The sequence below is a fragment of the Semicossyphus pulcher genome, unplaced genomic scaffold (genome assembly GCF_022749685.1).
Source record: "Semicossyphus pulcher isolate SPU_LCO1_2020_fin unplaced genomic scaffold, fSemPul1.0.p SCAF_25, whole genome shotgun sequence".
Lineage (NCBI taxonomy): Eukaryota > Metazoa > Chordata > Actinopteri > Labriformes > Labridae > Semicossyphus > Semicossyphus pulcher.
The window spans coordinates 7,237,782-7,259,868 of record NW_027211699.1 but is presented as its reverse complement, the minus strand read 5'-3'; the positions used below and the strand labels follow the sequence as shown (position 1 = coordinate 7,259,868).

At 40.6% G+C, this 22,087-nt stretch overlaps 1 protein-coding gene across 3 annotated transcripts in view; it reads right to left on the bottom strand.

Moving 5' to 3' along the window:
• Window positions 1–22,087, bottom strand: part of LOC138604410 (glutamate receptor ionotropic, NMDA 2B-like) — a 153,871-nt gene that overhangs the window by 47,021 nt on the left and 84,763 nt on the right. For all 3 annotated transcript variants that reach the window (XM_069676337.1, XM_069676341.1, XM_069676340.1), the window contains exons 5-7: window positions 20,412–20,555; window positions 18,328–18,598; window positions 9,015–9,207 (exon numbers count right to left, since the gene is read on the bottom strand). In XM_069676337.1, the coding sequence (XP_069532438.1) occupies window positions 9,015–9,207; window positions 18,328–18,598; window positions 20,412–20,555 (608 nt within the window). The remainder of the gene's footprint in view (window positions 1–9,014; window positions 9,208–18,327; window positions 18,599–20,411; window positions 20,556–22,087) is intronic.

Below are 22,087 nucleotides of genomic sequence, written 5' to 3'. Positions count from 1 at the left end.
AAGTTGGCTAACGCTAATGTAAGCTAACATTGCATGCGGCTATTTCATTGTAATAAAATGGCACAACCGGACTAAACCAAAAGGAAATTAAACTTTACTGCATTAGCACCTCTGTGTACGGTGGTTGTTCAATAATAATGACAACAACTCCCATGATCCCATGCTACATAACAACATCACCAAATTCTGTTGTTTGTTATTGTAGCATTTATTAACCACTTCTGACTCCACTGATCAAATCTACTTTACATACTAACATTAAGGTATCATGTTAGGGGTGATGCACACAAGGCCACCCCGTAGACACGCCCCTACTGGACCTTTGTAAATAAGCTGTGTCTCAATTTGGGAGCTGCATCCTTCAAAGGACGTGGCCTAGCAACAGGTAGCTAGTGGGCTAACTAGCTATTATAACTAACTTCAAGTTACTTAACCTATGATTTTAAAGATAATTTGTTTCAAGGCCCCTTCTGTTATTTTTTACATTTATATTGTTAGCTATTCGATCGAGTTGAAACCAAAAACTTTTACATTTTAAAATGTATTCTTCGGCCATTTAAGAGTCCGCCATCTCGTTTGAATTGGCGCACAATGATTATTTCAAAGTCACGATGCCAATCGTTGATCAGAAAACTCATAATACATCTGTTTGCTGACTGGCTGTTGGATTAGGGCACTAAATAGTGTTAAAACTGTACTTATTCTATTCTTATGTTAAGTTATTCAGCCGTCAAAGACCCCAGGGTTCCTATTTACCGCTATTCATATTAGAGGGACCCAGAAAGGGGCGGGGCCACAACTTTTCTACCCGGATGGGTTGCTCTCATCTATAGGGATTACATACTGTGCCTTTAATTAAAACTAATCATTATGAAATGAATTTAAATTAGTACCTCTTAGACAGGCTGGATTTTCTACTTTTAAAAAAAAAAACTTATAAGAATCTAAAGTTTTAATGTCATACAGAAGAAAATGTAAAGTGGAACAAGGAAGCAGTAAAAGGCAGACATAAGACATAAAATAATGTAATAAAACAGAGGGAGAGGCAATGATTATGTGAGTTAAATAAAACTATAGAAAGGAACTGAATTAAAAAAGAGATTTAGAGACATGTGAAAAGATTTAGGAGGAGAAAGAAGGGCAGAGATATGAAGAGAATGAAGAGGGAAGAAGAGTGGAGGAGAGACAGCAGGAGCGACCTGACCTAGTTCCAATCAACACCAATCACAAGCAGGTACCTTTTGTATTTAGTCTGCCCTATAAACACACACTCCGTCGCCTTTTATAGACTGTCTGAAATAGCTGGACACACACACACACACACAGGTGGACACACTGTCCATCGAGCTGGCACACACACACACTCACCCCTCAGTTCAATAGGGTCAAAATGCTGCTTCGGAGTGTACTGCATGCTCACAAACACACAGATGCACACACATGCAAACACACAGACAGCCGTGTACTCCATCGAAAGCTTCACCGAGGCCACAGAAGTTCAAAAATGTCCACAGAGCTTAAGAGCTCTTGACACCTTTCCAACTCCAGGCTCATTTGGAACCTGTCCACGTCTGGCAAGGTCAGGGCCGCTGTTGTCAAACTCATGATTCTCGCGCTGTGTATTGCTCAGCTGTCGTCTCTCTTCCCCCGCCGCTTTCTTTCGCTCTCTGTGCTCTTCTTTCTCTTTCTGCTATCATCATTTGTCAGGCTAATACTGTAGCGTTAGCGCTGGATACACAGGACTTAATTTACTCATTGGACCGACGTGTCCCTCTCTTGTGATATTCTATGAAGTTGTAAGGGCCGGACATGAAATGCAAAGAGGAAGATTGGCATAATGTACAGCTTATAAAGTCAAGTAGAAGACTCAGACCATACAGAAATCCTTTCTCACTCAACAGTAGAATTAACAGTTGAAAAACTAACCTAAAAAACACTTTAAAATGTTCACTAAAAGCAAAGGATAAACAGTTGAGAAAAATATGAGCTAAAGTATCAGATAAACCAATAAAATTGTTAGCATGACATTTGGCTAACAGAAACACTTAACAGTTAGCTAAAAGTCATGGATTAACATCTGAAATAGTTAGCTAAAAGTTAAAGATTAACAGCTAAAATAGTAAGCTTAAAGTTATAGATTAACATCCGAAATAGTTAACTAAAAGTTATAGATTAACGGTTTAAATAGTTAGCTAAAAGTTATAGATAAACAGCTGAAATAGTTAGCTAAAAGTTATAGATTAACAGTTGAAATAGTTAGCTAAAAGTTATAGATTAACAGCTAAAATAGTTAGCTAAACGTTATGGATTAACATCTGAAATAGTTAGCTAAAGGTTATAGATTAACAGCTGAAATAGTTAGCTAAAGGTTATAGATTAACATCTGAAATAGTTAGCTAAAGGTTATGGATTAACAGCTGAAATAGTTAGCTAAAGGTTATGGATTAACAGCTGAAATAGTTAGCTAAAGGTTATGGATTAACATCTGAAATAGTTAGCTAAAGGTTATAGATTAACAGCTGAAATAGTAATAGTTAGCTAAAAGTTATAGATTAACAGTTGAAATAGTTAGCTAAAGGTTATGGATTAACATCCAAAATAGTTAGCTAAAAGTTATAGATTAACATCTGAAATAGTTAGCTAAAGGTTATGGATTAACATCCAAAATAGTTAGCTAAAGGTTATAGATTAACAGCTGAAATAGTAATAGTTAGCTAAAAGTTATAGATTAACAGTTGAAATAGTAATAGTTAGCTAAAAGTTATAGATTAACAGTTGAAATAGTTAGCTAAAAGTTATAGATTAACATCTGAAATAGTTAGCTAAAGGTTATAGATTAACATCTGAAATAGTAATAGTTAGCTAAACGTTATGGATTAACATCTGAAATAGTTAGCTGAAGGTTATGGATTAACAGCTGAAATAGTTAGCTAAAGGTTATAGATTAACATCTGAAATAGTTAGCTAAAGGTTATGGATTAACATCTGAAATAGTTAGCTAAAGGTTATAGATTAACAGCTGAAATAGTAATAGTTAGCTAAAAGTTATAGATTAACAGTTGAAATAGTTAGCTAAAAGTTATAGATTAACATCTGAAATAGTTAGCTAAAAGTTATAGATTAACAGCTAAAATAGTTAGCTAAAAGTTATAGATTAACAGCTGAAATAGTTAGCTAAAAGTTATAGATTAACAGTTGAAATAGTTAGCTAAAAGTTATAGATTAACATCTGAAATAGTTAGCTAAAAGTTATAGATTAACAGTTGAAATAGTTAGCTAAAAGTTATAGATTAACAGTTGAAATAGTTAGCTAAAAGTTATAGATTAACAGCTAAAATAGTTAGCTAAAAGTTATAGATTAACAGCTGAAATAGCTAAAAGTAACATATGGCAGTTAAAAAAATATTTTGCTTAAAGTAACTGATAAATGTTAAAAAATGGATAAGAAAATAAGACAGTTAGCTTGGCGTAGTTAGTTTAATGTCATGGATGAACAGTTGAAATAATCATTTAAAAGTAACTGGATAAACTATTGAAATAGCAAGCTCCACTTTACGGAAAAAAGTTGAAAAAAGTATTAAAAAGTTACAGATAAAGAGTTAGCTTAAAGTTTTGAATAAAGTGTTGAAATAGCTAGCTTAACGTTTTGGACAATTAATCAGTAAATAATAATGGATAAATGGTTTGTACAGTTTGGTACCAAACCAAACTTAACATTGACAGTTCATTATATGGAAAAATGGTACCATGCACTATTATACCAGCTTTTACATGATTAATAGTTAAATAAGACCCAGGATATTCATTCAAATGAAATGAATACAATTGAACATGGTACTTGGAAGATGGAGGATGAGTCTGACATCCATTTGTAAGGCTCAATTAATTTATCGAGCTGTGCAGACTCAGGCTTTGTTTTCATTCTTCGCACAGCGATATGTCATTCTCGACAGCAGAAAATAATTAATTTTGACTCTACCTGATTTATTAATGATATGCTGAAAAGGTCTGTATGAACATTTCTAAATGATGTTGGAAAGTGTCACTGAATAAAAGCTTTTCCTGCCGCACAAAAGAGCCTTTTGATTGAGTTCCTTCCCTTCCCCTTCCACCCATCCCTCATCTATTCGTCCATTGATTCACTTAGTAGTGAACCGACCAGGCAGCAGGGCATCTTTCCAGCCAACCAAGCAGCCAAGCAAGCCGCCATTCATTCAGTGTGTAGTTCATAGACTGTAGGCCAAATGCTAATCTCTTGATTAAACACTCGAAGACAAAGGTTATCACCAAACAAATTTGGTTAAGGCAGCGAGGGGCGAAGGATCTTAGCAGCGCTCGCAGCTGATCTAATCAACAACACAGCTAAGTTGATTATGAAACTGCAGGTCTGGAGCGCCGACGATGGCTGGGGAGGAGCAGAACATGGGAGAAGAAAGGAAAACCAGGAAAAGGGAGAGGGAAGGAGAAGGAGAATAAAGTGGAACAAGCAGAGCAAAGGTGAGAAGATGAATAAGAGCAGAACAAAAGAGAAGACTACAGGGCATGAGAGGACATGAGAGAGCAAAGAGAGCAGCACAGGACACGGCAGAAGAGACCACAGCAGAGTTAAAGAAGAACAAAAAAACGGTGCGCAGCAGACCACAGGTACAGAACAGGGGAATTAAATTCTGGGGCAACAGCAGCCGCCATAAACTCCTCTGTTATCTCAAAGCAGTAGGCAGCGGTAAAACAAATGCAAAGCTTCAAAAAGGGAGTGAACAAGCAGACAGGGGGTTGAAATGACATCTAAAGAGTTTGCTGGAACGGACAACAAAGCTTTGCTGCCTTAGTGCGGGATGCAGTTAAGCCCGGAGCATGAGCGGAAAAATTATCCACAGCCCTCGTGCTCTGTTCGGTCCAAAAAGGTGAGCATGTGTTTGTGCAGGTGTTTCTCCTTTTTTCTCCTCGTGGTGTGGGAATGTCAAAGTGAAAGCTAATATATCTGGGTGAATTTATTGTATTTTATACGGACGAAGCAGCTTAAAATAGCTCCAAAATAGAGAATAAAACTTACTCTTATCCCTTGTTGGGCCTTAAAAAGAGCTTTCGGTATCATAAAACCACATTACACTACAAATATAGAAATAGAATAAGACACACACACTGTAATATACTGAAACATGAATTACAGACACCAGTACAAATGAGTTAAATACAATAAGCTAAAAGGAGTAAAGCTAATGTTTGCTGTTAGCTAACACCTAACCCGTGTATGGGATGTACGATCGTAATCAGCAGATACATTTCATGAGAGACTCTGAAAGCAGGAAGCAGCCCTTTCTACACACGAATTCCTCACAATTTTGCTACACAATTTAGCAACATTCAGATCCTGAAATTTTCCAGGATAGTCTTTAAAGCGTGTCCATCATCGAGATTTTCTTTGTTGGGCGAACTCTCACAAGTTGAAATACGCACAGGAGGAGGAGGAGGAGGAGGAGTGTTACGTAATTGTGTTGGGTTAATATCACTAAATAATATCTGTAATACAAATGCATTAGTATAAAACATAAAACAGACAACTGAGGCTCAAACATGGTTTCTCTGTTGACCAATCCGGCTCTACGGCTACTTCACCCGCCGATCTCTGCTTTGCAGACTCTCACCGTCGCAAGATGCCAGCGCCTATCACGGGGGGTATTTTCACTTTCGTACAATGGGAGCAGATGGAGACGCGTCGTCCATCTTTATATAAAGTCATTGATTTTTCTCTCAGATGAAAAAAGGTTGGAGACCCCTGCCATAGACTGTCTAAAGAGATGGACGACATGACAGCTCCCTGAGAGTGAAGCCAAACCCTCTCTATCGCCCCCTGCTGACTGGCTGACTCCTCCATGTTAACAGATGGGACAAACTATAAAATCAAAAATGCATTTTTCTCAAACATGGTTTCTGTCATTACAGTTAGTTCTTATCATGCTGATTTATGTCCAAGTGTTCATTTTCCTGACAAGTTTATTTTAATTAGTTATTTGATGCTGTAAACAGCTTTGATTTGATGCATGATTGACAGCTCTGTTGACAAATGGGGCTCCTGCAGCGTTCTGTTCCCGAGTAGCAGAGTAGAGGAGACGTAACACTAACACTACAGTCGTTGAACTTTACATAAGCGTGAATATCTGCTTCAGACCGACACAAGAAGCTGCTCTGCTGCAGACTGAGCCCACCTGAGGGCTCCAACACGTCAAGGCCACAGGTTAAATGTGTGTTTTGGTTAGCAGAAGGGGCCGGACGTCAGTACTGCGGCTCCACCAGACAATGCACAGACTCTGGCTCCAAATGCGCAAGACGTCAGCGCCCGCTCCGGGGGTATTTAGCTTCATTAAGACAATGAGAGGAGGTCTTCATGCCTGTCTGATTACAGGTGTGAGTCACTACAAGAAGTAACATTTGATATGTTTTATAATTTTCTGAGTATTAGCTTCACACAGCTGCAGAAATCACGAGTAAGAAATTTATCAACAACAAGAACCAGACTGGTCTCCTAAAAGGACGACAAACAATCCCCTTGAGACACACAAACGCATGCATCCTTCAGAATACCTACACACACGCACACATCTGGCCTTCAGTGGCAGTGGGTCTCTCTTTAGCACAATAAAAAACACACACACACACACACAGCTGCAGCAGAGTGGCAGAGGGGTGAAACTGCCCCTGAATATAATAGCGCACTGAGCACTGGAGCACAGCACGACAGGGGCTACTGTTCGTCGACTCAAACGCCATTGGGACCAATTAGGCAGCGCGCAGAGCAAAGCGCCGCCGAAACGCTGCGCTTCACAACCAGTTCAAAAGGCCTGCCGCTGAGACGGACAGCTGAGGGGGGCGGGGTCGGATTTTCCTGAGGAAGGGGGCGTGTGAAGTGGGTGTTTGTGTGTGTGGGGTATTATTACGTGGGGGGAGGATGATCACAGTATGCAGGGGATGAAGGTGCATGTGTGTGTGTGTGTGTGTGCAAGCATCTGCTGCATCCATGTTAGTGCTGATATATGCCAGGCTGGTCGTGTTGATGTAGCACTACCTGAACTTGTGCACCTTTAAAAGCTGCTGTGTGAAGCATTTTAGCCTCCATAAATCACTGCCACATTAATTTGGAGACGTTAAGAGCGACTGTACATTAATGACTGTAAGCAAATGAAACCTGCTGAGATGCTTTATCATACATTGAACACCACAGAGCAAGCTTTCATGGGATATCTGCGGGACTGCTTAAGGGCAAAGTGAAAGCTTGTTTTACTGCAAACAATCCAGGAGAGAGGGCATTAATCCTGCAGACTTTCTCACAGTCACAGACGCTGTGAGGGTTTAAAATTCGATATAGAAAGAGGATGGATAAGTGGCAACATTCAACAAAAATCGTATGCAACCTTTTTCATGAATTCCTCCAATTTAGAGGACAAAAGCGGCCTCTCCTCCCCAAAATCCTCTGCACTTGTTATTCTCGTTCAGGAAGCTCTCCACACACTAAAGGAGAAGTTTGAGAGCCCCCGAGGCCTCATGGTTAAGACACATAACCACACAAACCACGGTCTGATCCGAGCAGGGAAAACAGGACAGAAGGACATTTAAAAAATACAGAAAGACATTTTTTGTTTCTGACAGAGAGCGACGGAGAAGTTTCTTTACATCGTTTTTATGTTTTCTTTGTAAAATTTCAATGAAAAAAAGCAAATATTAAGCACACAGAGTGACTTAAAAGTGACTTAAAGCCCCCCTCCAGTGAAAACCCAGTGTTTAACCTTGTAAACATCTCCATGTGTTCTTCATGTGCTACAGGACATATCAGGGACAACATGAGCAGTCATCTCCATGGCTGGGCCTGTCTACTTTTAAACTGCAGTGTACCAAGGACAGGCTGAACAACACGTTTTCAGATTGGCGGGTTTGTGATGTCACAAACCTAAGGAGCCAATCCCGTTAATGGATGGGGTCAGGCTATGCATATCACTATGTGTAACCTATGGCAACCACTTCAGCGATGCACGAGCCAGCTCGAACAGTCATCGTAATATTTGCAAACTCACTACTGACTACTAACATTAACGTTACTACTGCTAATTACTACATTTCAAGCTAGCTAAGTTTCATTAAGTTGCTACTAAACGATCGCAGAGACGTGTTTTGTTTTCGGCTGTAATTTTACCAAAGGAGAAACGTAGTACAAAGTGGGCGGGGACTATGCAGATTCAGGAATTTTGAAAAGTTAATTAAACTTATTTTGCAGAAAAAACATATCAGTCACAATTTATTATTTCAAGAAGAGCATTTTATATGTCTTAAAACATGGCTGAAGCTGCTCTTTAACGATCACTACCAAGGAAAGCGGAAGTGCCGCCAGACAACTTTCGTAACCTAGCAACAGTAAGCGCCGATGAGAAGCGCTCTGAAACTGAGGTCGTGGGGACAGTGGACTCAGGCCTTTATTGTAGCAGTGCATCTTAAGCTCAACACATTTGATCTAATTTGGTTGCTTTGACAAATGACAAATGACAAACAGTTTCTAGTCTTTGAGCTAAGCTAAGCTAACCAGCTAGCTAGCTTTTCTTCCCCTATTTTTGTGCCAGTACGTCTTCTAACCTTGTTTGCGGTGTGGATGTCGCCCGTGTGTTAATCCTCGTGTTTTCACCGTCTTCTGGACCTTGGCAGATTATATTTGGGTATTTGTTTGTTACCTTTTTTCTACCCGTGAGCTCTGTTACCATGAGCCTTTTGTTTTGGTCTTTTTGTTTGATAAATTCATCTTACAGTCTGCCTTTGGTTCCCTTTGTTCGGGGTTTTAAACTTGATACTATTTCTGCACAGAAAAAGGGGGAATAAGTCAAAATGTCAAACTTTTTCTCCCACCGAATAATTAAGCTAAATAAAAAGCCATTGTAATGTGAAAATAATCCACTTTGGCCTTTTTAATCACCTTGCAGAGCGCTATAAATATACACAGTAAACCATCCACTCCAGCCAGCGTCTTCACCCACCTGAGCACTTCGTTGGGGTTGCCTGAGATTGGAGTCTTCTTGTCCGGAGCTCCGTGGCACTCAGATTTCAGCAGCGTGTGAGGCCCACGGTCCATCATCATGGTGGAGGTCGCCATCGTGATGATCGCCACGGCATCCCGAACGCGGGCATCGAGGCCGTAATCCCACTCGTCGTAGGAGACGGAGAGCAGACCTGGGCGGACACAGGAAGAGGACAGGAGAGAGAGATCAGAGGAGGTGTGGAAAGATGGTGTGATAGAAGAGGGCAGAGTGGATTATAAATAGAGAATAAAGGAGGGGAGGATTCATGAGCTAAAAAGTGAAAGAGTTGAACTGTTATAAAGAGACAAAAGAGAGACAGGCAGATGGAGAGGACTAAAGTGAGGACACAGGGATAACGCAGAGTGTATATGTTTTGAACACACTCCAAGAGACAGAGCACACACGACGTGATGACTCACCGCAGATGAACAGCACTCCAATCCTGCCTGACTAAGCGTCTATCACCTCGCTGTGTTTGTCCATCTGTCTGTCTAAAGCTCTGTCTGTCTCTGTTTGTTGGCCTTTGCACCGTCTGTACGGCTGCTTATCTGTCCTTCTGTCTCCGGGACGCTCGGGACACGCCGCACACCTGAGCGGCGCTGATGGCTGAACTGCTGCAGGTCGTACCGTCGCAGAGTATCAGCTGCCGAGGAGCTTCTGCTGCTAGCTTTGTCTGTTAGCACTGAATTAGTCTTTGATAATGGGCATACATAACTGAATGTTTGATCTTGTTTCAATATAAATTTCAAAATTAACATTGACAGAGGAAGTTCGGTGTTTAAAAAATATGCTTTTATTCTCATGTTTGTAGGGCTGAGCCCAATGCTTCGAATGCTACAAGGCTTCAATCGTTGCCATGGTAATCGATGGCAAAAATCAGTATTTGAATATTCCAATATCAGAATGAGCTTATTGAAATAATAACCCAACATTAATCATTGAAGCAACTTTTAAACACACCGATATATATCTAAATAAGCCACAGCGCTGAGATTCAAGCAAGCTAAACCAACCGGGCACGACACACTGACGATGACAAGAAACAATGCCTCCGCATACACACACCTGCTCCTCATCACCGGTGGATTACCTATATGCACTCATATACATGATGCTCCACCTGTTGTTACATATCAGAACAGCATGATGATACAGTCACCGTGTTAGAAATGGAGCTCCTCCTGTCCATGGATGGACGACGGAGAAGCAACCGTCACTGCAAAGAAGGACTTTTTAAAAGACGGGTCAAACACAGACGCCGGTCCTCTTCAGGGGTGGAGACGAAATGCGACTGTCTGTTTTTGCCTGTAACAGCCTACAGCAGCCTTCTATTTCCCAGAGTTTAAGCTCTGCAGCAGCTTGGGCGCCTGCTTCAACCGTTTTCTAACTGAAAGCGATGCAATGAAGCGAGCGAGCAAACTTTAAGATACTGTCATTTTTTCTCGGTAAGGATGTCTGAACCTGCTCTGTGCGTCAATAAAAAGGCTGAGAAACATCACGTTTGTTTAAAAAAGGAGGCAGAAATCATACGCGATATTACAAAAAACCAACAACTATAAACCCAACAGGGACGGCGGCGTAACTCAGCCATTAAATCGCGCGTCCAATGTTTGACTCCACCCTCGGGCGTTTGCAGAGTGTCACCCCCACTCTCTTCCTCTGTTTGCGACACTATCAAACTGTCCTCTCGCTCTAAATAAATTAAGGCAGAAAAAGGCCCCAAAAAACACAATTTTTTTCCTTTATTCCTGCAGGTAAGGCTGGCTGACAATGTTCCTCCTGCTTTGATTGACAGAAACTCCCACCCAAATGACTCTGATCTACCTGACTGGACCCTAAAGGACCTGACTCATCTTATCAATATGCTTCTTGATCAATTCATGCCTTATTATTAAATTACCATAAAACCAGGACAAAAAGAGAAACGCTACGAGAGGAGTCAATTAACTATAAAACTTAGGCCATTATGCTGAACATCCATTAAACCACTGCTGACATTTTGATAATGAGCTTCATTGATATTAAACTGCTGTTATTGATAATATGATTAACTCATGACAAGTAGTCACCTTTAATTGATGACAGGCAGAGCCTGCTGCCCAGCGCTGAGCCTCGTGCACACTGTTCATCTCTCATTTAAAGACCAATCATTGAGCTCTCAGGTAGGAGGTTGACTCACTTCTGGAGCCGGCCTCTAGTGGCTACTTGAGGAACTGCAGTTTTTGCCGCCTCACATTGGCTACATTTTTCAGGCCGGAGGGTTGCTGCTTGGTTTTATCATTACAATTTTCTTATGCTAGCTAGCTCCAGCTTATAAAATCTGTTAGGGAGAAACCCCAACTGTCCGCTATATTTAAGATAAAATAAGATGATCCTTTATTGATCCCCAGGGGGGAAATTCGGGTGTTACAGGAGTACCAAGACAAAATAGCAAGTCAGTGAATACAGTCTGAAAAAAATTAAAAATAAATAAATAAGAAAAGATAGATAAGAAGGATGCTTTTCTTTTCTTCAGTATAAAATCCAAGTTTACTGAGAATCTCAATCAGTATCAGTGCACAGTGCATGTGTGATGCACTTAAACAGAAATGTGTTCTGCTTAAGCTTTAAAGGTAAGGTGGGGAGTTGCTAAAACACTTTATAAAGACATATCTGCTGCAATAATTGAAACATAATTTATTGAATATAAACTCTAAACACAGGATTTAAACTGATTTATCTGCGATTTGGTCAGAAAACTGTTGCTCTCAGCCAGGTGGATCCAGAGGGGTGGCCAGGGCCCCCCTTGAAATCTGGTTGGCCACCCCAGGTGCCACCCCCAAATCCTAAACTATGATTGGCTATTTGTCTTGTGAGAGGCGGGACTTATGATAAAATCACCTGTTTGGGCTGTGTTGCAACAGGCTGCTGGTAGCTTTCTTTGCATTTCAGTGTGGCACATTTTCTTTTGTTAGTACTTTGAATTGTTACTCTGGACCGACATCGCTCAAAGAATTAAGCTTAGAGGATTAATATGCTGCCACTCAAAACTACTTTTTAAAGATACAAAATCTACACAGTAATATATCATCTTTTAGAAACTTTAATGTTATTAGTCAAAGTAGATGTGATTAGTGGAGATAGAAAGGGTAAATAAATGCTATTAATTCGTGTGTATGTTTGTGTGCAGACATACTTCATGCCACTCCTGCACAACTCAGTGCCCCAGTTGGGCCACCCCAGTCAAAAAAGTCTGGATCCGCCCCTGCTCTCCGTCATCTAACCATCAAACAAAATCACTCCTTACTATAAGACCACCTTTCAGGGCTCTCAGGACGCAGGAGGAGCAAACACTGACATCAGGTGACTATCAGGTAAGTTATAATCTCCTTATAATGAAACAAAGATACACGATTCATCTACTTTACAGCTCCTGTGTGGAGATTTTTAGCTGGTTATGACTTTATCTACAGTCATTTTTAACGCCTGTTTCCGCTGTAAGATAAGATAAGATGTTAAACTTTAGTATGGATTCACCGGAAGATCAATTTAAGCTGGAAAACGTTTCGTCTTGTCTGAACTCTGAGCTGAAAGCGCGGTTATGACTCCTGAAAATGTCTTAATGTCTTGATCTGTGTGTTTGGACAGCTCTGTGTTTGGGTCACAGCGCTCTCAGTGAAGCACACACTTCCTTCAAGTCAATTTATCTGCCTATCCGTCTCCCTGTCCGCCTTTTAATCTGTCCCTCTCTCTGTCCATCAGCCGCTCTGTGTCTCTCTGACAGAGTATGACCACATGTCATGCCCGTCCACTACCATGTCAGCGTGCAGAAATAGACAGGCGGCCTGGCAACCTGCCTCCCTCGTGGGGCCTCAGCACTGACAGCTCGGGCCCTCCAGGACCACATCTGATGTCACACACTGTTGACACATTCTCACACTCGCTCACATCGCTTGTTCCTTTCTGCACACTTTTCTTTTTATTATTTTATCGGAATGATCCTCTCCTGGGATGACGTGTGTGCGTGTGCGCGTGTGCATGCACCGTGAGGTATATTCTTCTCTACATCTCGGGAGCTGCTCCGTGTATGTTCCTACATCTCTCAGGACATGTTTGAATGTCACAACACAGACATGTCAAGTGGAAATGTTATAGCTGAGCAGCACTGTGGCAGCTGTACAGCCTTTTTCCGGCCTGTAAACTGTAAAAGTCTGTCTTTCTGTCACAGATACGCACGCAAAAGAGGATCCCAAAGACTGCAGAGTCTCCACAAGCAGGCAGACTGATGGAGAGAGTACCAGCAGAACTACGGTATCACTGGGTATTTTTGGAAAAAGCTTATTATCGTCAGTGATGTCAGATGGGCCGGTTACGTTGGCACAGTCTGAACAGCAGCGGTGGGTAACTCTGATCAGGAAGAATAGAGACAGGAGAGCTATTAGAAAGAGAGATGAGGAGGGGAAAGAGGGACAGAATGAGCGGCGAAAGAAAGAGAAAAAAAGAAGGGAGGAGAGAGTTCACAAGAGGCTGAAATAGAGACGGAAAACAAAGAGAAGTGACAGATAGCAGCAGGAAATAAGGAAGAAAGGGAAAGAAGAGAGGGAGGAGAGATGGTTCCCCAGAGCGCCACTTAAGGAAGGCATCAGTGGAATTACCCAGGAGAATTGGAGGCTCTTCATCACACATGGTGCAAATGATTAAGTGTGCCTGGTAAGCAAATTCACCCCACAGCTAGCATGCACCCTCTGCTGAACCCTGAACTGCTGGATTCACCCGGAGCAGCAGGCGCATGCTGGGCCAGGGCGTCCTTCAGTGTGGTCGACTGACAGTACAGGCGCTCTGACGGTGAGGATGAACCTCAGGAATAAGATCAAAGAGATGGAGAAAAAGGGGAAACGTGTGAGACTATATTTTCTACATGTTGCTCTAAATATTGGCGTGAACTCAATAAAAAATAGCAACCACTAGTAATTTGTTTTGCAGACAGACCCACCTACAGAAGATAACCAAATGTTATGACTATAACTTCTGTTCCCTGAAGGAGAGGAACGAGGTACACACCCCTTATATCCCAGATATGCCATACTATATGTGTTGTACCGAGTGAATCGACTGAAAAGGAACTGGCTTAACCTTACTGAGGAGATTCACAAGCCAGAAAGACTCACTTTTTTTATACTAAGACTGAGAAATGACAAAAAGGATACTATATTTATTCAAATAAGAGTTGTGTTTGGTTGCTTGCCCTGCTCATCTACCTGTCTGGGAACCTGGGAACTCCAGAACATCCCAGTAGAAATTTCCAACTTCCTAACTCAGAGCGTTCCAGGTGCACAACGTCAAATGTAAATAAAAAACATGGCCGACCGTGAGGAAGTGATGTTTCTTTGGCTTTTTTCTTTGAGTCTTTAACTCAAAAGTATATCGACCCCGGTTCTCCAGCCACTCATCGCCACTGTGGTAGAAAACTATCAGGCCTTTCTCTGATGTTTGTGTGTCTCTGTGTCTTGCTCGTCTCATCCAGTTCTCTTTGTGCCTGTACTCCCCGTCTGCCTTCCCGTCTGCCTCAGCCTGCTCGTCGGATCCTCAACTCCTCACCTTGCCCCGCTCCACCAGCCACGCTCACAACCTCGCCTCGCCTCCTCTCCCAGATCACCTTTCTCTCTGCAAACTTCTGGACAACCTCCCTCATCTCCATCTCCCTTTTCCTGCAATAAAACTTCAGTACAAGACTAATACCTCAAGTTGGTGTTCTGCTTCTGGGTGCTTTATCACCGGTTGTAACATGTTGTGCATGGCCCCTGTCAAAGAAATGAATAAACTAAACTAAACTTATTTCCCATTCATGTTACTAATTTTAGCGCATACCCTCCAGTCTTGACCCCCCTCCCTTCGACAGTGTAAAAGGTCGCCACATCACTTCAATGTCAGTCAAGATTATTTTTCCTGCCGATATGTGATTGGTCAATATTACTCGGACTACAAGCGTACTACAAATGGAAACCAGAACACTTCCCGTAATCCACGTCCCTGCCGACAGAGTCGACATTTCTGTGTAAAATCTGAAAATAGAGATCAGACATTACAAAACAATCACTCACGGCCCTTCAACGTACTTTAGATCTGGGATTAAGCTCCATATCTAATTTTAGGATTGACTGGTGAACAACAGAGCGCTTCATTCTGACCTTATGTGGAGCCCTGCATCTCAGGTTTAATGGTAATGATTTATATTCATCGCTCAGAGTGTGGTCGGCGTCAGAGACGACGTTTTTGGAACAGCCTAAATATGTCCAGCTTTTCCTGTTTTGTCATGCTAGAAAATGCTCTGATCGGGACATTGGTGCATCTGCAAAACACGACATATAACTATTAAATTAACAGATGCTTTAGAAACTTATCAAGAAGTTAAGGCTCCTCTCAGTGCAGCGTTACAGTTTGTCATTTCTGAACCTTTCCATCATGTTCATCTTGTTGGCAGAGAGCAGCATCGGCGAGCACACATCCTGCAGAAGTGCTGCGAACAGAAGCTCAGCCATCTGCATGCTCACTATTATATCTATGCATTCTGACACATAACATCACATCTTACATAAACATATTCTGATAAACAGTTTATGTGTAGGACTGCAGAATGGGACTCTTCCCCTTCATCAAGCCTTAAATAAGTGGATGACATTTAGCAAAACATCTATCACTGTGTCCCGAATCATCAATCACATGACAATTCAATGATTAATAAAAGAGGTTTGTGTGTGTCCATCAACACAGCCACTCCATCAGCTCCATTTTGTAATCATCCAGGCAGTACATCAGCCAGTCACGATTATCTCTGTGGCAACATAAATCAAGAGTGAGTCACTTGTGTGATTTACATAACTGATTAGGTGATATATCAAAGTTTATAGAGTGGAACCCTCATTTAGAGCAGACAACCCGACACAAACACTCGCACAGGATCGTAGTTTAGTTCACCCTGGGTTATAACTAAACACTCCAGGCCTCCATGAAAAGAGGAACGCATAAAAGCACAGACACACAACCACCAATCTGATTACACTACTGATATTTTCTTATGCAAATTAAACCATGAACCAATCACATATTTCAAGCACACAAACAGACTCGCAAACGCACTCCCATTTGGACTAAATCATTCATGGATGCCAATGAGGGAGCAGAGGTAAAAAGTTTGGTGCTTGTACGGTACGACAAGCTCTGGGTCTGCCCGGAGAACATTTCCCAGAAACCGCTGAGAACAAAACATAACATCTCCTCCCTCGCTGTAACAAATTATCTGCCTCATCCGTCCAGCATAAACACACGACCGGCTCTGAGCTTTAAAATCCAAAACAGAGTAAAACAGACTGAGAGCTCACCAACAGTTAAAGGTTTGATTCCCACAGAGAGTTGGCCTTTTCTAAAACGCTCTGTCCTCCCCCGTGTACTTAAAGTCCGCTTAACATGAGGCGGTCTGACAGGTGTGCGTGAGCAGGTTGTGTGGTTAATGCAGACCAACGTAGACGTCACTTTGGTTCCACATTTGACCTTCAAAGGTTAGAATGACCTCCAGTGGTGTTGTGGGGGGAGAAATGCCCCTTCACTTCTCATTAGGAAAGGTCAGTTTGTTTCTTTTATTGCAGGGAAAACCCAAAATAGCAAACTAAAAATGAAAACAATTCACAGGCATGAAGCTCTCTCTGCTCCGGGAGAGAACGATAACATCTCAGCAGGTGGATATCACCACTTCTTGAATAAGCATACTTATTTTTGTCCTTTTATGAACATTTTCTCACATTGAGCTTTCTTTAATTTATAAAGGGAGGAACGTGCTGGTTACTGTACAGCACGCTAACAACACCACAAGTGATGAAGGCAAGAACTCAACCACAAAACAACTGCTGTAAGCTAGCTGAAAGAGCCGTTAGCAAAGCAGCCTCTGACTCCAACCTCAGTTAGGAAACAAAAATGTTATTATGTATATATTATATTTTAATAAGTGTGAAAGATTTTCAAACTATGGATAGTGATAAAACAAAATATGATACCATTAGATTTTTCCAGAAGTATCACTTGAATGTAACAGTCCTCATTAGCTAGCTAGCTAGCGTATTTAGCTGATTGGATGATTTTGAGATATCAGAAGGTTTTGCCATCTTTAAAGTGAGACAATAATTCTATTGAAATAATAAGAATACCACATTATTTCTCTTACAATAAGAAGAGGCATTCTAAGGCAATAAAAAGCCATTACGAGTTTAAAAAACAAACACGTTTTCTGATACAGCGCCATGACTCAGCGCTTATGATGTAAGCTAACGTTAGCAAACTTTAGATAGATATCACTGTGAATCTGACATCCCTGAATCTTTTCTCTCACTTTGTTGTTCTTCTGAACTTGTACAATGTAAGACTCCTTTTCAATGTGTGTGATGATCTAGTTATTGTTGTCAGAGTGGTAAATTGCTAGCTACATTTTTGCTAACGATTGTTGTTAGCGGTGTTTGTTAGCAGCACCCTGTTGACAGAAGCACTGCAGAATAAATGAACCGCTTAAGGATAGGGGATTGGAATCAAACTTAGGCCACCTATGAAGAAAAGAAAACTGTACTTTTTTAATGTACCTTGTATAAACATAGACCAAATGCTGCCTGTAATGTAATTGTCCTAAGAAATAGTTTAATAATAAGCTCAATTCAGGCAGGCAAAGATCTTTCCACACTGAGAGTATGCCAGATAAAAACAGAATCCAACTTTAATTTCTAATTCTGACTATTAAATTAGCTACATGTTAAGTTAAGAAGGTAGATTCTGGTCTGAATTTAATTTAATTTGGACCCTTAAAACAATTAAAAGCAACCTAACCCAGATAGTTTATAGCTGCATTAGCAAGCTTGTTGTCCGAAGCAAGAGCCCAGGTTTTAAGGTAGCCATTTAAAGAAAAACATGCACTCAAGGATGAGTAGACTTTGAATTACTATAATATTGTATGAGAGAAATCCAGTGTGCATAATTTGCCGAGTAAAAGCTGGCCATTGTGAAGAGTAGTAATACTGAGGTATGAACCACAAAACTGAACCATCTCCAAACGTCACATCAAGCTAGCAGCAGATTTTAACGGATTAAATTAATCCTTTTAAAGTAGTTAGTGTATGCAGTTCTGGAGTTTCTACACCTCAATTATGACTTCCTTAATCCAACCTTCCTGGACCCGTGACACCGTGAAAATCTTACAAGTGGGCCTCTGAGACTTGTATTTAAGTACTCTTGCAATGGCAGCAGAATTTCCTACCTGTGGGGAACTCTGCAGGCACTCCAATAGTGTCTCCGGCCACCAGCGAGGGCACTATCCATGTGTAGCCGTAGCCAGTGATGCCCACAGAGTGCGCCACCTCGAAGATGGTGTTGGCCTCTTCTTTTGTGCAGTAGAGAAGAATGACGGGGCTCTGGAGCTTCTTCAGCTGGTTTTGGATCTTTGAATCTCCGTCGTCTACGGACATGTCAAGTAGTAAAACTTCCTCCAGTTCCCAGCCCACAAAGCTGTTCTCGATGGTGCTGCGGATCTGGACGGGACAGAGGAAGAAGATCATAAATTTGTTGTTTGCTTATTTATCAGGAATTCTCCAACAATTCCTCAAGACTTTTTGTTATTCATCAACACAATATTTAGCTCAAACACTTAAACACTCATCATTTCTGTAATTGGCAAACTAGCGCGACAGATTTTTCAAAGACTTTGTTATTTCACAATCTGAGTTATATAATTTTATTCAAACTTGTACACGAGGTCTGTCGCTCATCATTTTGTGACACTTGTTCAATAGAAACTTGCATAACTGCATGAGGGGGATGTTGTTTCAATAACAACCACTGCTGAATCTTTGTGACAGCATTTTAAATGATTGATGAAAATCTTCTGGATTAGGATTTTCAGAAAGGTTTAGAGCTCTACTGAACGCTTTGCTTAGTTGTTCCCCTAATTAACATAATTAAAAATGTGGTGTTGTAGTGTACGTTACTGTGTAAATAAAGGCCACAGGCCCATTGTCTAATTTGAAAGTCTTGTGCTCAGCTTTGTAGCATGTGTCCATCTTTAACATTTGTTTGCATGTGTGTTATTTTCAGGTCTGTTAAGGTACGTTCATATTTTATTTTAGAAACCAGGCCATGTTGAATCAACATTAAGTTAGGTTGTTGATGACGGGAGTGGACATCAAAAATAATGAAGGGATGTAATATATTTTGGAAAATCCTCTAATAGAAGAAACAGAGGGGCGAAAAATAAAAAGTATGAGTTTAAAAAGGTGTATAATAAGGGAGGGACTAAATATCGATACAGCAATATATCGTCTAAATAGATTACCCTGCGATTTTGACTCACATCACTACTTCATGACTCCTCGCAGTGGCGCTTATAATGTGAACAAAAATGAATTGACAGCAGGATAAAAGAAGAAGAAGAAGACAGCGGGACATTGTTTTATCTCACTTTATGTCAAATTCTGCGAAGACTGAAGCCAAATTGTGGTGAATAAATACATCAATCCTGCACTGGGGAATTTTGTATTCTTCAAGTAATCAGATATCGTGCTATATCATTATATGATTGTCTTGCAATATATCAATTATTGCAGAATTGCTGTATCGTGATATTATCGTGGGCCATGTATCGTATCGTATCGTGAGTTAGCCTGGGAATCCCAGCCTTCCTGTATAAGGCATATTGCTCCCAAAGAAAGATCTTTAACTGTAATTAGTAGTGCGAGCATCCTCTGTAGAGGCTTGTGATTTCCTCATTGCCTGTCTCTTTGATGGAAAGTAAAATCTACACATTATCTATCGTCTGTCTGTGTAAATTATTTACCTTTAACTTCATGCAATTATTTGTCTTAATCAAGGCAATGGCGACTGGTAAATACTTCGTGTTTGATGATGAATCTGTCTCTATGGCTCCTTGACTACAAGCATCTTAATGTGAAAAATTTAATAAAAAGTTAATAATAAAAAAAGCCTCTAAAGCAGGACGGGATTAAATCTCATTTACTGTCTGTGTTTGTGAACAAGCATCGGTTTGCTGTAGTTTTTTGGAATTTAAAGCAACTGGACACATCTTCACTTTGCGTTTTATTTCTTTATTGCTGAGTCTGAGTCTGAAATTAAGTGTTATAAAAGACCTGAAGATCTACCAGCCCATCTAAATGAGTTTTCCTGCAACAATATGTTTATTTATTCATTAGATTTCCTGCTACAGGGCTGCAGTGTTTTGTCGTGACATTACAATGCAAGACGGAAGCTGATACATGTTCTGTCCTGCGTCATCTTGCCTTTACTTCCTGATTAATTCTGTCACATGTCGCCTCTGCTGAGTGCGCATACCTTTGTGACAAAGTCCTGCCAGCCCGGGTAGTACGTTGTAACGATGGAGAAGATGTACCAGTCGTACTCCTCCATGATGTTCAGCATGACAGACGCCTGCTGCTCGATGGAGGGGCCGAACTGAAAGAACATGGAGTTGTCATCCTGAAAATGACAGAAGCACACAGAGGAACAAAGAGGCAGAGTGTTAGTGCTTACGTAACTATATTGGCTTCAACTTTAATTTAGTTGGCTGTACACACAGAGGAGAAGAGATACGACTTAAAGGACGGCGGTGGTTTTGTAACATTATTGTAGCAGACATTAATTTAGCTGCCTTTATTCTCTCGCTCACATAGGAAAGGCGAGAGGACACCGGAGGGCTTGTAATGATAGCGGTCATGATTTTCATTAGTTGCCTTTATGACTCCTTTAATGAGTTTGTACACGAGGGTGGCTGGAGCAAATTCTGGAGGCTCGAAGCTGCTGTCCTTAATCTTCATTGATCATTGTCATCTATTTGTTTTATTCATCATATTCACACAGCGGCAATTTTCCTCTTACATCATGCTCAGGTTGGGAAGCTAAAATGCTAGTATAATGTGGTACAGCTGTATAACAGGTTGTCAAATCCTATAACTGAGGGAATCTAACAAATCTTTAGCATGTCATTGCTTCTGGTTTGATTGATTGTGAATATCCAGAGAGACATCAAGCCATGTTTCAAGTTAAAACAACTTATTACCAACAGCTAAGTCACAACAAATCACGTTAGCAATCAACCAATTCCTAGCTTAGATTACAATTAGCAAAGAATTAAAGTAAGCTAGCTTGAATAACTGTTAGCTAGGAATTGATGCTTTATCATATTGCATGACACTATCAACTGGTAATGTTAGCTAGGAAGTTGTTTAATGCTAACGTTAGCTGTTGTCTGACAGTGGCTAATGAGTCAGCAAATGTGTTCTTTTATATTGAAATATGACCTCATGCCCCTCAAAATCTAACCATGTCAAAACTGAACCATCTCAAAACGTCACATCAAGCTACCAGCAGATTTTAACCGATTAAATAAATCCTTTTAAAGTACTTTAGCGTATGCGGTTCTGGAGTTTTTACACCTCAATTATGACTTGCTTAATCCAACCTAGTATAATGTGGTACTTCTGTATTCTAGCTAAAATAACCATTAGCTAGGAATGTATGCCTTACTATCATACTAGTAAGTTACTATCATTGTATGACACTATTAACTGGTTATGTTAGCTAGAAAGTTGTTTAATGCTAACGTTAGCTGGTGTCTGATGGTAGCTAGCTAATGAGTAAGCAAATTGGTTCTTTTACATTGAAATATGACCTCATGCCCCTCTGATTTTTCCCTCTTGTTATACTGATCAGTATGTAAGTGGTTGAATATTAAGGGTTTGACAGATTTCCTACATTTGAACGATTAACCAACCTACCGATTAGTACCTGATACTCATCTGTATAAAATCATTACAGCATGTTAGCTTCCCACTCTGAGAATGCTATCAGAGGAAAATGGCGGCTGTGTGAATATTGTGAATTAGACAATTTCAATGTAACCTAAATTATGATATATTATACAGTAAATACACTACACTACCACAGTGGACACACCACATTAAACATTCACTAACTCACTAATTCCCCCTTCTTTTAAAGGCTAAATCTAA